The 15,363-nt window shown below is 41.4% G+C and overlaps 1 protein-coding gene across 2 annotated transcripts in view; it reads left to right on the top strand.

Moving 5' to 3' along the window:
* Window positions 1-15,363, top strand: part of DGKB (diacylglycerol kinase beta) — a 1,755,973-nt gene that overhangs the window by 343,673 nt on the left and 1,396,937 nt on the right. The window contains exon 4 of one of the 2 annotated variants that reach the window (XM_078663762.1): window positions 11,254-11,274. The exons of the other annotated variant lie outside the window; for it this stretch is intronic. Within the exon in view, the coding sequence (XP_078519888.1) occupies window positions 11,254-11,274 (21 nt within the window). The remainder of the gene's footprint in view (window positions 1-11,253; window positions 11,275-15,363) is intronic. 2 annotated transcript variants of the gene reach the window in all.

Below are 15,363 nucleotides of genomic sequence, written 5' to 3'. Positions count from 1 at the left end.
CAATGGTGTCTCCAAGCTAGCACTACAACCATACTTGGGCATGGGCATCAAATCCCAGATCAAAACATATTTCCTGAGATGCCACCTTGGCTGCCTACCATCTCTTCTGCATCTGCCACAATTGCAAAGGAATAGGTGTAACAGACCTGTGTCGACTTTGCAGCTGTTGCACTGCCAAGTATATTATGAGTTTCCACACTGCCCTCCATTTCATGGCAGTGAGCCTGCCATGAAAAGGGTGGTGGTGAGGCAACTAAGGGGCTACACAGGACCCCCTGGTGCCTTGGTGTACAGTGATGCATGCAGGGGGTCACATGGGGTTCCGCTTTGTATTTGTGCATCCCTAGTTCCTGCACTGCATGGACTTCACAGGCCATGCCATGCTAGAATGCGCTGTGGTGGACCCACGGGAATCCCTTTCTAAGGCTCTGCTCTGAGCGTTTGAAAGGCAGCACCGTGGGCCAGCTGCCGCGGGACCACCCACCCAGACATCAGCTTATAATTAGGCGAGCGAGAAGCACTGGAGTTTAGTAGTGTGGGAGCAGGGAGGTGACATGCAGTCCAGTTCCCACACAGCTAAACTCATAATCAGGCCCTTAGTCTCTGAAATGGTGGCTGAAGATCTCGAACAGGATGAGGCAGAGGGCAGTTCCACAAGGGTGGATACTCCTTAGGCGACAGACTGCAGAAAAGGATTTGCTGCTGCAGAGATGAACCTAGCAGGAGAAGCCACAAAGTCAATCTGAGTAGTAATGCCTCTATGGTATATAGACAGGCTGGTTGGCCCTGTTCAAGTCCACTATCAGATTTTGGCTCCTGGAGCTCAGAGTACTTTTGTGCCCAAAGGTTTCCATCTACCCACTTTCAGCACCACTTCCAAAGGATCTGGACTGGTTGGTTACCCATCGGAGGGCCAGGAGTCAAACAGGCTGGTTTCAGGTATGCGTCCAATGTGAAGGGAGCCTTTTTTTATCTATGGGGCTGAGATCAGGAGGCCTGCAAACTAGTGTTTTATGGTCACTCTGGTATTCCTGGGTTCAAGTTGCAAGTCCAGTCCTTCTTCCACAGGCAAGAGGTCAGCAGGACAGAAAGACACCAGTTCAGCAAGGTACCAGTAGGTTAGCAGTCTAGCAGATTGACAGCCCTTTCAGCAGTACAGCAGTCCTTCTTCTTGGCAGAGTGTCCACAGGTCCAGAAGTAAACGGAAGAGTTGGTGTCTGAGGTCCTATTTTTATTCCCTGGTCTACACCTTCTGGAAGGTAGGAGTGCATGACATTTTTGGACTCCCCAGTCCTGGCTCTTAGCTAGCTGCAGCGAAAATGTGTCGGTATTAGTCCATTGTGTGAAGGCAGAGCATTCCCTATTGAGGTGCAAGTAGGGTTGTGCTCAGATTCACCCCTATCCTGCCCGCAGGTGACCCATGCAGGCACACCTAATCCCTATTTTGTGTGACTGTGTGGAATGATTTCACAAAGTCTGTCAGTTACACCCAGTGATGTGACCCAGGCCAGGCTGCAGGCACAAAGGTCTAAGAGCAGAAAAATGGCGACTTTTAAAAGCAGTATTTGATTTGTTTCAAAACCTGACTTTACTATTAGATAGTTTTTTTTTATTTCAATTCCAAAGACACCAAACATGATATAGGCATCTGCTCTCAATTGGAAATTATAGCTTATTAAATGTATTAACGAGTCCCAAATATTATCCTATGGTAAAGGTAGTCCTCGCAGTAGTGAAAAACACAGCTACAAGTTTTGCACTAACAGGACATATAAAACTAGAAAGTACATGTTCAACCTTTAAATTACAAGGAACCCTGAAAATGGGCTACATTGGGACCTACCTTAAGGGTGACTAATTTGGAATAGAAGGGGAGTTTAATGCTTGACGAGGGGCGATTATTGTTAAGTCAACATATAAATGTAAAACTGCCTTCAGGCTGCAGTGGCAGGCCTGGGACATGTTTTGAGGGGCTGCAGAAGTAGGTGGCACAATACATGCTGCAGGCCCACTGGTAGCATTTAATTTACAGGCCAGGCCCTGTGTATTTGGTACAGCATTTTGCTAGGTACTTAAAGGTAAATTAAATATGTAAATTGGGTGTAAGCCAAGCTAACCATATGTTAGAGGAGTGGGCACAAGCACTTTAGCACTGGATTGCAGTGGCAAAGTGCAAAGGGTATTAAGGCCAACACAAATAAGCTCAGCAAAATAGAGGAGGAGAGGCCAAAAGTTTGGGGCAAGGCCACCCTCTGGCGGACAGGTCTAACAATTTTTTTATAAGGCCTGGTTGTAATTAGAAGAAATTTTTCCTGAAACACACAAATGAAACAATATAGTTTGTGCCTCACATTTTGTTCAGAAGAAAGAGAGATACAACTCTTTTTCATGTTTCCAGTCAGTAGATTATATATGTCAATACTTATGCTAGGCTGATATTGAAACTCCAATTAGTGTATAATAATAGTTTTGGTGTCTTCTGAAACTATCTTTGGCTCAAAGACATGGCTGGAAATTGAAAGGATAGGACACAAAGTTGCTAAAGATTAAACTCTCAGCTAAAGGGTAATCTCTCTCCTTTGGGAAGATATGAATGGGCCACATTGTTCAGTATTAATCTCTCCTCAGACTCTCTCGCTACTGGAATCCAAAAGAAGAATTGTTGGTTTCTTTATCAAACAAGGGAAATGCCTCTGTATGTTTTAGTGCAAATGCTTAGTCCTGTTAATTTTACTGACAAGAAACTTTTTCTCTAGGAAGGAGGTTCTCAACTTACATTTCACCCACAACACCCATGTGACATTTGAGCAGCCTTTAACCAGATATCACAGTGTGTGTTTGTCAACATCTTCCGTGACTGTGTTATGTTGTTCTATTTTAAATGTACCTTTAAGACTCGTGCTATGTATTGTAGAATGCACAAGTCATTGTTAGAATGTTGAATGTGTATGATTCCTATGTGGGGGCAGTTATGTTGGAGCGGTCTTGGTATTCAGCTGCTTCCTGGCACTCACCTGTATAGCTTACGCTTTATCTCTAATAAAGCTATTTCCTTATATATTCTGCCTACGGATCATCATTACAATTGGCGATGATGGATAACGGATTTGAACTCATACAATTTTGGAAAATCAGTCTATTTTCACTTTTTGTGGTTTTTGAGGAAATCAACTGCAAGTCGTTGGGAAGCTGTAATCTCTGGTGGAAAAGAGCGTTATAGGGACACCGGTGCATCATCGTGAAAGGTAAAGGATCGACATACTTCTCCTTGAGAAATTGCCTTGTAGCTCTGTGTCCGTTAAATTCCAGTCGGCGGCATCTTTTAACTGTGAGCAAGATACGGCACGGGCTGCGCTCGAGCAATAGCGCGAGAGGCAGAAGTCTCCTTGGAACACTGGAAGATCTTACAATTAGAGGAAAGAACGCGAGGCCGCGCAACGTGACCTTACGTGGAGGACATTTTGAATTGTACTTTCCTTCAGCATTTCCACCGGAGCAACGCGTAATCGAAGAGAAGTTTTGCGGTGAATTGAGTATTATTTTTCCCTTTACAATATCGTATATGTGGATTTATTAGCGATATTGGGATGCAATCGGAAATATTTTAAGAGACATATGAAATATTTTTTTTTTTTAGATTTAAAGTATACAGGTGAGATAGTCGGGAAGGAGTATTTATTTATTTTTTTACACAACATATGTAAAAAAAAAAGGTGTAATGTACAGTTATTGAACAAGGTATATTGTGTTATGGACCAAGGTGACACAAGTGAAAGTGCAAGAGTGGAAATGGCTCAACAGAATTTTACAATAAATGCCCCAGAACCATTTTGGGCAACTGGTACCAAGCCGGTTATTAAGTGGATTGAATGGAAAGAATATTTTATAAACTATGTTGAAGCAGTTGATGAGGGGAAAATGATGAAACCAGAACAAAAGAAAAGACTTTTGTTACATTCATTGGGCCCAATTGGTTTAAAAACACATTCGCGTATGAACAAAATTGAAGACTCGAAGTTGGATGTTTTTGAGAATTGTGTAAAGGATTTGGACAGATATTTCGCACCCAAAGTTTGTATTGGCGTGACGAGACATACATTTTTCCAAAGGAAACAAACGAAGCAAGAGACTGTTGATGACTGGGTGGACGACTTGAAGAAACTAGCTATTGACTGCAGTTTCAGAGATTTGCATGATGAATTAATAAGAGACCAATTGGTTATGCATAACAATAATTCTACATTACAGGATAGGTTATGGGTAAATGGCGATGCGCCATTGGATGATGTTTTAGCAATTATGAGGAAGGCAGAGATGTCTGGTAGATGTTCTTCTCTGGTAAAAGAAACAGAGGAGGATAAGAGTGCAAGTGCGGTTTGTAATATACAAACCGCAAGTAAGTCTCAGAATAAATTTCAACAAAACTCACATGGGAAGTGGTTGAGTCAACCTAATAGATACCAGAAATTTGAAACTAAGAAGGAAGAACGAAGATGCTATCGCTGTCATAGTAAGGAACACCTGGCTTTCAGTAGGAATTGTCCTGCCTTAAGGAAGAAATGTTCAATATGTGGGTTGTTGGGAAATTTTAGCAAAATGTGTCGCAAGAGAAGTAATGTAAAATATATTTGGGATGAGGATGAAAATGAACAGGATGAAGATGAAACTGAGTGAGTTAAGAATGTGAGGGGAAATTACGTGATTAATATATCAGAAGAGTCATTACAGGGCAAACCTTTATGCAATATTTCCTTAGGTGGTCTGGTTGTGGAGGTGTATGCAGATTCTGGATCTCCCTACACTATAGATAATGAAGATGTTTGGAAGAAGACTTTCGTGGGAAAAATTGGAGATCAATTGTTTATGTCTGATATTAATCCTGTTGGGTATACAGGCAAGAGAATTGGGATGCTAGGTTACAGATGGCTTACTTTTTTATTCAAAGGAAGGAGGAAAAGTATATGTGTCTAAGGTTGGACCATCAGTATTGGGGTGGTTTGATCAGAAAAATTTGAACATCATCCTAGACCCTATTAGTGAGGAAAAAGTGTTGGTGGTGGATGATCAGAGTAAGTTGTGTGAGGTTTTGTGCAAAGAATTTCCAGGAGTGTTTGGTGTATTGTTGGGGAAATTGCATGGTTTTGAACACAAAATTCAACTTAAGGCTGGTGCAGTACCTAAGGTTCATAAAGTAAGACCCATTCCAATGTTAATCAGGGATGAAGTTAAGAAAGAGTTACAGGGTCTGTTAGCAAAGGGGATCATAGAGGAGGTGGAGGCATCAGAGTGGATTAGTCCTATTGTCGTTGCACGTAAACCTAATGGCAAGATCCAGCTATGCATAGACTTACGCCATCTTAATAATAACATAGTTGTGGAGAAATTTCCGTTGTCTAAGATCAACAAAATGGTTTTCTTGTTAAAGGGTGCTTCTTGGTTCTGAACTATAGACCTTTCGGCTGCATTCCATCAGGTGGAATTAGAACTGGAGACGAGATGTCTTACGGCTTTCATCACGCCTTTCGGTTGCTATCAGTTCAAACGAATGCCGTTCGGGTTGGCGTCAGCTGCAGCTGTCTTCCAGCGACTATAGGTTATTGGGAGACATGGAAATGATCTCATTTTTCAGGATGATATTTTAATTGCTGCTAAGAACCAGGTGGAGCATGATGGTAAGTTGAGACGGGTTCTAAAAGTGTTGAAGGAGGGTGGACTAACGGTGGAGTTATCTAAATGTAAGTTTAGTCAAAGGAATGTGTCTTATTTGGGTCACATCATCAGTGAGGAAGGAGTTAAACCTAAGCCAGAGTTAATTGTGAATATTGTGAATTCAGGAGCACCTTGTACTAAAGAAGAGGTGAGAGCGTTTCTTGGGATGGCTGAATACTGTGACAAATTTGTATGTGACTTTGCATCTAAGACATTTAATATAAGGAATTTACTCAAAAAGAATGTGAAGTATGAGTGGACAAAGAGTTGTCAGGAAGAATTGTGAGAAGATCAAAGATGATTTACATAATGTCAATGCCCTGGCGAGTTTTGATCCTAATGCAGAGTGTTTGTTGACAACGGATGCTAGTGATAAAGGTCTGGGGGCGGTGTTATCGCAAAAAGATAGGAATTTAAGAGAAAAGATAATTTTATTTGCTTCCAGAGCACTTTCACCTGCGGAAGTGAGGTACCCAATCATTGAGAGGGAGGCATTAGCGTGTGCGTGGGCGTTGGAACATTTCAGAGCTTTTGTTTGGGGCAAGCCTTTTGTCATTCGCACAGATCACCGACCATTAGTGAAGATTTTGTCGTCTGATGGAATTTCTGGGGCTTCAGCGAGAATGGCTAGGTTATCCATGCGCATGAAAGAATATATATATAAGATGGTTTATTTACCAGGAAGGGACAATCTTGTTGCGGACTGTTTGTCTAGGTTGCCTTCCCCACTTGAAGAGTGTGTAGATGACCCATGGGGCGCTTTTAGTGTGGCTCTAGTACATGATTCAGGAGCACCTGCTATTAGTAATCAAGAGTGGTTGGTGGAGCAAGAGAAGGATGCGGAACTTAAGAAGATTTTGGAGTATATCTCTAAAGGGTGGCCTAAGAAGTGTTTCATTGAGGATAGTTTGAAAGTCTTTTGGGAAGTCAGGATGGAATTGTCTCTTGAGAAAAACATACTTTTCAGGGGTGATAGAATTATTCCCCCCACCTCTCTTAGACAAAAGATTTTGGAGTTATGTCATGAAGGACATTTTGGTATCGGGAGGAACAAAGTAGTGGTTAAAAACATGTTTTGGTGGCCTGGAGTTGATAGAGATACGGAAACATTTGTTAGGAATTGTAAGGTATGTTGTTCTTCAGATAAGACTCTCAGAACTTTAAAATCAATCATGAGTGAAGGATTGATTCCAGATCTCCCATGGGATACCATTGCTGTTGATATTATCGGACCTATGGGTATCATGAAAGAATTTGGTTTAGTAGCTATAGATTTATTTACTAAATGGCCTATCGTGAGATTTGTAGATAGAGCTGACACTCCTTCAGTTTTAAAATTTTTAGAAAAGATTTTTATTATGGAAGGTTTGCCAAATTGTATTCTCACAGACAATGGTGTACAGTTATTTTCACATATGGCTAAGGATTATTTTCAAAAGTGTGGGGTAAAGCATAAAACTACTGCTTTATACAACCCTAGCGTTAATGGCACCGTTTAAAGGTTTAACAGGGTGATCGAGGGGGTGATTCAGGCAGCGGTCAACAAAGGAATGGATTGGAAAGTTCAGGTGCAGAAAGCAGTGTGGTCTTACAGAACAACTTCACAGACTGGCGTGGGTCTTTCTCCTTTTGTTATGATGAGAGGGAGATTGCCAAGAAGCAAAGTTAACCCGGGCTGGTTAGTGGAAGGGAAAGTGACTCAATGGTCTCCTTCCAAAGTTAAGAAGGACCTGGATATGCTCCATGCTAATAGTAAAAGTTTTTATGATGATCGTCATGGCACTAAAAATATACAAATTGCTATTGGGGATTGGGTGCATGTGAGAAAGCCTTGGAAAGTACCTAAGGGTGAAAGTTGTTTTGGTTTGCCAAAACAAGTTATGGAAGTCTTAAGGAATGCAGTAAAGTTGAATGATGGGAAGGTATGGAACATGAAAAGTATTGCTATTAATCCTGTACAGGACAATGCGGAGTGTGCTGAGGAGGGTTGTAGACAGAGTGATTATGAATGGATTGAATATCATTTCGAAAATAGTTGTTTACAATCCCAGTTGGCTGATTTTGGAAGTAACAGTAATACAGTTGAGCAGGACTCTTCTGTTGTCAATTCGTCTGTTTGTGAGAAGGAAGGAAAGGTTGCTGGTGGTGATGTTAATTTGGATTCTAATAGTGAATTGGAGTCTAACAGTGACAATTGTGGACATGGGAAAAGAACTAGTGTTTTACCTTCATGGCTTAAGGACTATGTTACCTAATGAATCTTATTGTGCTTGGATAACTTTTTTTTTCCTTTCTTTTTTTAGTGTTGTTTCTCTTGATTAAGGGGGGGATGTGTTATGTTGTTCTATTTTAAATGTACCTTTAAGACTCGTGCTATGTATTGTAGAATGCACAAGTCATTGTTAGAATGTTGTATGTGTATGATTCCTATGTGGGGGCAGTTATGTTGGAGCGGTCTTGGTATTCAGCTGCTTCCTGGCACTCACCTGTATAGCTTACGCTTTATCTCTAATAAAGCTATTTCTGCCTACGGATCATCATTACAGACTGTTAATGTGTATGGAAAAATAATTACTATCAGTGAAATGTGTCTTGATTAAGGTCTTAAATGAATTTATTCATATATAGACCAGCAAGACTAATATTTGTGTTGCTCAAGATCTAAGGATTATATGGTCAATGGAGGGATTCCTATGCCCCAGGTATAAGGAATACTTGGGAAGTTGCCCAGACCCACCTCATTGAATTTTCCTTCTAGAAAAAATCTCTACATGGACTTGAGGGGCACTAGAGCCTCTAACTGCTGTATAAAATATATGGCCTGGGACAGACCTCTTACTCTTGAAAGATATGAGGGTCCTGTGACTGGAGTGGTGGAATCCTTTGTGGATTGGAACAGAGTTTGTGGTGTAAGTACCTCCTTGAGAGTCAAGCGTTACCTTGCTGGAAAACCCCAGCCAACCTTTTAATAATGGTTACACTGTGAAGGAAAATTTGCCTTTAAACCATTTCAAGTAATTGAAGCCAAGGATCATATGTCAAACCAGAAAACAGTTTAACACTTATGTAAGGAGGGCTGCTCAGGAGCACAGCTCTTGATAGCATATTTTGTCACTTTAGGTACTGCATACCAGATGTCCATGGTTGAATGGGGGATACCACAGTTATATCGAACCCTTCATGTGTCTGACTGGAAGAGTAAAAAAACTAGCTACATGGCGCCTAGGATTTGCTAAGCTATTTGGAGGACACAAAAACACATGTTCATTCTTTTTCCTGATCTTATTTTTCTTTGATTTTCAAATGCATAACATTTATCATGTATGTGTGTTGGTGCAATTTCTGTATTATTTTTGGTTTTCCAGAAAATGTAAACGTTCATTTTTGTCCCCATCCTCTTATATTGGTTTACTGTTTTTGTACAATGTTTTCACTCTTTAGATAGTAACATCATTCTTTACATTTCATGTTGACTGTTGAATTTGGGCTCTCATCCCTATTCTCCTACAATTTGGGGAAAGTTGATAGTTGTTAGTGCTATTGATGCACAACTATCTTTGTATGTCTGGTGAAGTTCTTTGATATAGAATAATTTGATGAGAACCCTTTTCCTCCTGCCCTGTAATCATGGATATATATTCACTTGTTCTAACAAAAATTCAGGGTTTGCCTTTTTCACTCAGCATCACCCCTTGCCTACAGCCCATATATTGTGGGGGATGTGATGGATCCATAGGGCATAAAGTGCAGACTCTAAATAATGGTTTTGTTGACTGGGGTGCACACGATCCCAATATCTTGCAATTTGGTGCAAAAAAACGAATACTTATTGATCTTGGATGGGTTCAAAATTGAAGTAACTTGACTAGTTATACACAAAATGATGCTTGTAGCTATTTCACGCATGACAGAGTGGATGGAATGTATGCTGAAGTGTGAGTGTTCTGCCATGGTTCGATGTAATCTATTTCACCCCCACTAAGTGCACAGGAGCATCATTATTTTCTTGAACAAATGTATTTCTGGAGGTCTCTTATTTTCTGAGTTGAGTCAAGGAGAATAGTACTAAATATCGAGGACTTTTAAAAGTGCTCATACCGCTTCTGTAATTGGTTATGGTTGTTAGTTAATTTAGGGTTGATTGTGAACTGAGATATAATGTTCCAGTATTAGTATTCCTTTTCACATATTGTTATAAATTGTGATTGTACTCTAAAGAATGCTGTTGTATCATACATACGTTAGTTCAAGTGAGTCTAATAAACATTACAACTGCCTGAACACTTAAGTGTGTGGTAAATGCCTTCGGGACCTAATCCGAAAGCATTAGTCTTTTACAAACTACTAGATACCTTTTTGGATTGACCACAAACCTTTTAGAATGAGAATGAAACCAGAATATTCATATACAATTAGAACAAGGAGACAGGGTTAAGCCATCTTTGCACTTTTATTAATAAGGAGTTGGACAATTTAGGGCTTATTTACAAAGACATGGAAGAGATCATAAAAGAGGACTCCTGTAGTACTACTTCTCAAGATCATTATTGCTTGTGTGAATCAGCTGCTTGGACATAAAAATACAGTCCCTACTGACAGACAATCAGCTTCTAATTGTAGAGAATAGGAATGACTTAAAACACTGGCCCTGATTCATAAACGTCACTTACATTTTTTGAATAATTTATGCTTCACCACATTGAAGGACCTGGAGTCTATTCTCAACCTGCATGAGCGCTATTCACAAATGTAAATTACGCTTTTGAGTAATTTATAAGTGTAAATGACTCTTTCGATTATGAGTGAATTTACTCTTAGATGTTGTGACTAGCCAAAGGTAGTAAAGTTACTCAAAAGTGTAAGAGTAAATTAGATGTGTAAATTACTCAAGAGTGTGAGTTACTTTCGTGAATAGCTTTATGCATTTGACAGTACTACAAATGTAGTTTGTGAATAGCTTTTTGTAGTATGTTTGTGGTATTGTTGTGGTACTACAAAGCGTACTACAAAATGCATTTATGAATTCTCCCCAGGCTCTTCAATTTTGTAGAAACAAGAACGTTACACTTTTGGAGAAAATGAACACCAAAACATAGCATATATTCCCAAAATTGTAATTACAATGTAAGTTATCTTTGTGAATCAGGACCTGTGTTTGCACATATATGAAGTCTGTTTTAGAATAACAGAGTAGTTATAACGCCATAAAAATAAACAAGATGTAGTATACCACAGAGGTTTTCATGTCTAATAAACTCAATTATATGCAATTGATTCTTTTGGATCTGTTGCAAAGTTACTGGTTATCAAAACATGACTACTTTCTCTAGTCACTTCTTAAGCACCAGGAACTACCTATAGCCAGAATCTAACCCATCAGTGAATTTGTTTTACTTTAATCCTTTTTTCTGCTTTTGCACAGTTTAGTGTTACGATCTCTATTTACATTGAGATTTTTTGACAAAATATATGCCTTTTGACCTAAAACAAAAAAATGTTTTATTAATTATTGTTATGTTCTTTCTTTCCTTGTGTGATAACCAGAAACAAGATATTCTAAAGCAAGTAAGAATTTTAATTTTGTGTCATTGTTTATTAACCACACACATATGCTATGCTTCACATGCTTGCATTTTAGCTAATCAGAAGTATTGTGTGTTTCACTATTGAGAATCTTTTTTGCTACTGCAGAATGCTGTGCACAGGGAAGTTGCACATTTGAGTGATTGAAATGTGCAGCATTTCTGAATATGGATAGAAATTGCCTTCCTATGGAATGTTTATATTTACTCATTATTATATTTCCCTTCCTCTCAGTTTACATGGTATCTTTGAAGAGGAAGTTGTTGTCGGTGTGTTAATATCTCAAAGGGTAGTTATAGACAAAGCAAGGTCTGATGACATATGCCATACTGAACTAAGCAATCATCCCAAAACAGGATATAGTAAGTGAAGAATATGATAATCAGAGCCGCACTGCCTGCCTTCTCAAGTGTTATGGGATTTCCTTCAACATTAAATTGAGCAAATATTCAGCCATCATGAAAAGAGAATACCTCTTGGTAACAAAACAAAAATGTTCCATTCCAACTTAATAAACAAATACTGGTTAGCTCAAAACAATGTATCAAGAAAATCTCTACTCAGCACTAGCACTTGGTAGGTACTGCACAAGCAGCAGGCAATCACTTGAGAAGTGCATGTAAGTTCAAGCAGTGCCAACAATTTTACTGTAAAGAACACAAAACCATAAAATCTTTTGAGATTAATTTACAGAAGATCGAAAAAGATTGCATGGGCTAAAAAAAACAAGATAATTAAAATAAGATAAGGCAAAGTAGAGAGGTTCATTTTTAAAGTTATGAGGCAAAAAGTATCTAGAAAAAGTGAAGGTCCGTTGAAAAACAAGAGCTCACGATTGACCGGGACCTAAGCACAATTTCAGGCCTACCACAATTGAGTGGAGGTTAGATACACTTAGAGGGTCATCCCAGTCAAACTTTTTATCTTTAGACTTAGGGCCTCATTATGATGTCAGTGGGACAACACCGACAGACAGCCCTTCGGTCCAACTGCCACATTACAATGCTAGTAGTCGGACCCTTGTCTGTCGGGGAGCGGATCGCCGCCACTGCCAGGATCAGTTATCTTGATGGGGAGGTGGTCGAAATCGTGATAGCAAATTGAGGCGGTTGCCGAGGCAGGCACTGCCGTCGGGATTACGATGTCCCTTTCTGACATTCGTTTCATGGTGGTCAACCTCCTTGAAAAGGCTGTCAGAAAGGGACTTTGAGATCCTCAAATAGGGTTGCCGTCCATCTTTGGCCACTGCAAAGTGGCCCTGGGGGAACATGTAGTGCCCAAACACACATGCACCGTGTGCCATGAGGCACATGGTGCATACCACACGGTGCATGGATGTGCACAAAGTGCTCTTTATACTGCAGCTTGTGCTGCAGCCCTTTTCTTGGGCCTCAGCAGAAGCTACAGTGTAAGGGAGCACTTTTTAGTCACCATCACAGCGGTCATATCGTGATTGGGCGGTCAGACCATCGACTGCTTGTCAGGCGGTCTCCTGACTGCCAGAACAGTGGACAGCAGTCTGACTGCCCAATATCAAAATTGGGCTCTAAGTCTATGAAATAGAAGTCAAAATCATCTATTGGGGCAAGATCCAAGCCTGTGGTTCCTCAAAGTCCGAAATGTTGTCACTAGGCACGTAAACAATGTAGAGAAAGTAGTAAAACATAGTTTTGGCATTGTAAAGCTCCATTTCCTGTAGAAAACTGGAAAGGGAGCCTTCCAATAAAAAACTATGCTTCCAATATGAAACCTATGCTTTAATATTGCCCCCCACTTTGCAGAACGCATGTAAAGTTTGGAAACTATGGAGAAATTAAAATATTCTCCTCAGTTACACCTGCCTTGAGACGGTATAAGGTTTAAACACAAATTTCTTTCTTCAATTGTTTGTATTTTATTTACATTTTTTTCAAGGTTTTATATAGCGCTGGCTAGACCCAGAGGTATCAGAGCACTGTACATGAGTATAAGATCATAGTTGCAGAATACATTGTTTCAAAGGTTACACAGTTGTTAGAGCATGGCAATATAGTTACTTTTAAGGTAGAGAAAAACAATAAGCACATATACGAAAGGGAAAAAGCAGGCAAGGGGAGAGATTAGGGGGAGGGGGTAGGAGCGGGGCAAGAAGACAGAGAATGAAGGAGGGAGAGAGGATGGGAGGGTGAGAGAAACAGCATGGAAAGAGGAGGGGGAGGGCGACGAGGACACAGACCGGTAGACGAGTCAAAGCTACGTCAAAGTCCAGTAAGCTGTCATCCTAGGGGAAGTGGTATCATTGCCCCATCTCTGTTGTGAGAGGCTCCCTTTACGCAGTGGACTCTCTCAGAGGGGTCTCTGAGACTCCAAGACCTACAAACTGGATCCATCCCCAAAAAGGGTAGAGGGAGTGCTTTGGCAAGAGGTGCCAAATCATACCTCAGCTGTGAGTGGCTCCCTTGGCACTGTGGACTCTCTCAGCAGGTTTGCTGAGACTCCAGAGTATAAATATTGGATCTTTCCCCAACAAGGGGAGAAGGAGTGCTTAGTCAAAGGGCACCAAGGACAGGGGGCTAGGAAGTGTGGCAGGTAAGGGAAGAGATTCAGAGGAGCAGGGATAGGGTCAAGCGTTTTACATGACGAACAATAATGTTGCAATTTTTCATTGGTGACAAGTTACATAAGTATCAAGAAAAGCATTTGAAGAACATAGTGGACAAGGTGAATGGAGCAAGGAAGGGTAAGGGGATAGGGTAAAGGGGTAGGAGGAAGATAGGATGTAGAGACGAGGGGGAAATCTGCCCAAGGTCCGGCTGGGTAGGTGACGGCAGGGGGGGAGTCCACAACCAATCTCATCATTAGCTATCTGGTAGCTCCACCGGGCATCGACCAAATCGCTTGGTCTCTAAAGTCTGGGGTAAGTTCCGCAGGTTTCAAGTCCTGATGTGTAAGCAGGTTAGGGTATAGGTTCAAGGTCTGGTCAATGTCCAATTATTGTCCCAGGGAAGTAAAAGCTTGGAGGGGGCTACTATGGCAGCCATCTTGGGGTCAGGTAAGGGACTATTGACCTTAGTGTTACATTCAGCCACCCCCAAATACATCTGTCATTCTAGTGGAGGTGATTGATGAAACAAGGAGCAGCAAGAGGCCAGCGTCAGAGTCCACTAGTCTCTCATGGAGGAGAGTTTTGTCGCGAGGAGGCAACAAGGGAGAGACGGCTGCCGTTTTTGGATCAGGCGGGGCGTCTCCTATATCCCTCTCTTTCGCAATAGGAACTAGTTGATCTAGATAACGATGGAGCCATGAAAAACGAGGTAAGTATCAGACATGTTGGATACTCTACACGCCATTAAGATTGCTGAGACAAGTATGGTAGAACTGGCGGATGACCTCATACTCTGTATGACAAGTAAATTAACGCTGGGGCTGTAATAGGGTGAGAAATGACTCAACATGACATCCTCTGAAGAGCTCTTGTCAGGAGAAGAAAAACAGAGCTGTGTTGATGAGGGAGGACCCCCGGGGGCAGCGTTAGATCGCCCGGTCATCTTGAATTGTTGAATTGTTTTGGGCGCCATTTTGGGGTCAGGCGTCGGTCCCCATGAACACCAAGGGTCCTGCAGCATTCCGTCTGAGGTGTACGAGCCCCCCTAGTTGGATGCCAGATGAGGCCCAGAGATGTTAGTGCCAGGTAAGATCAAGGATTACGGGCATTTAGAAGGCTTAAAGTCAAGACGGACCTGATCCGCCATTTTGAGGTCAGGCAGCGTTCAGGAGAAATAGCTCTGGTGCAGCAGGGGACTCTATTTTGGGATGTAAACACCCTGCTGCATGCAAGACAAAGATCGGGCGCCCACACACTGGCGCCATCCAGGATCCTCAATGGCATATCAGCTCGCTCGGAGGTCAGATGCAGAAGCGCTCGCAGGCTCCGCTCGTGGCAGAGAGACGCGACCAGCCATCAGCGGGGGGGGGGGGGCGGCGGAGTTGCAAACTACAAATTCAATCTGCACCCGAACTCCCAATCTGCTGGGATTCTGAATGTGAGGCGCCTGGTATGGTGCGAGGTGATCACTTGAGCTGAGAGTTCCG

Source organism: Lissotriton helveticus, chromosome 10 (genome assembly GCF_964261635.1).
Source record: "Lissotriton helveticus chromosome 10, aLisHel1.1, whole genome shotgun sequence".
Lineage (NCBI taxonomy): Eukaryota > Metazoa > Chordata > Amphibia > Caudata > Salamandridae > Lissotriton > Lissotriton helveticus.
This window is presented reverse-complemented; position numbering and strand designations above follow the sequence as displayed.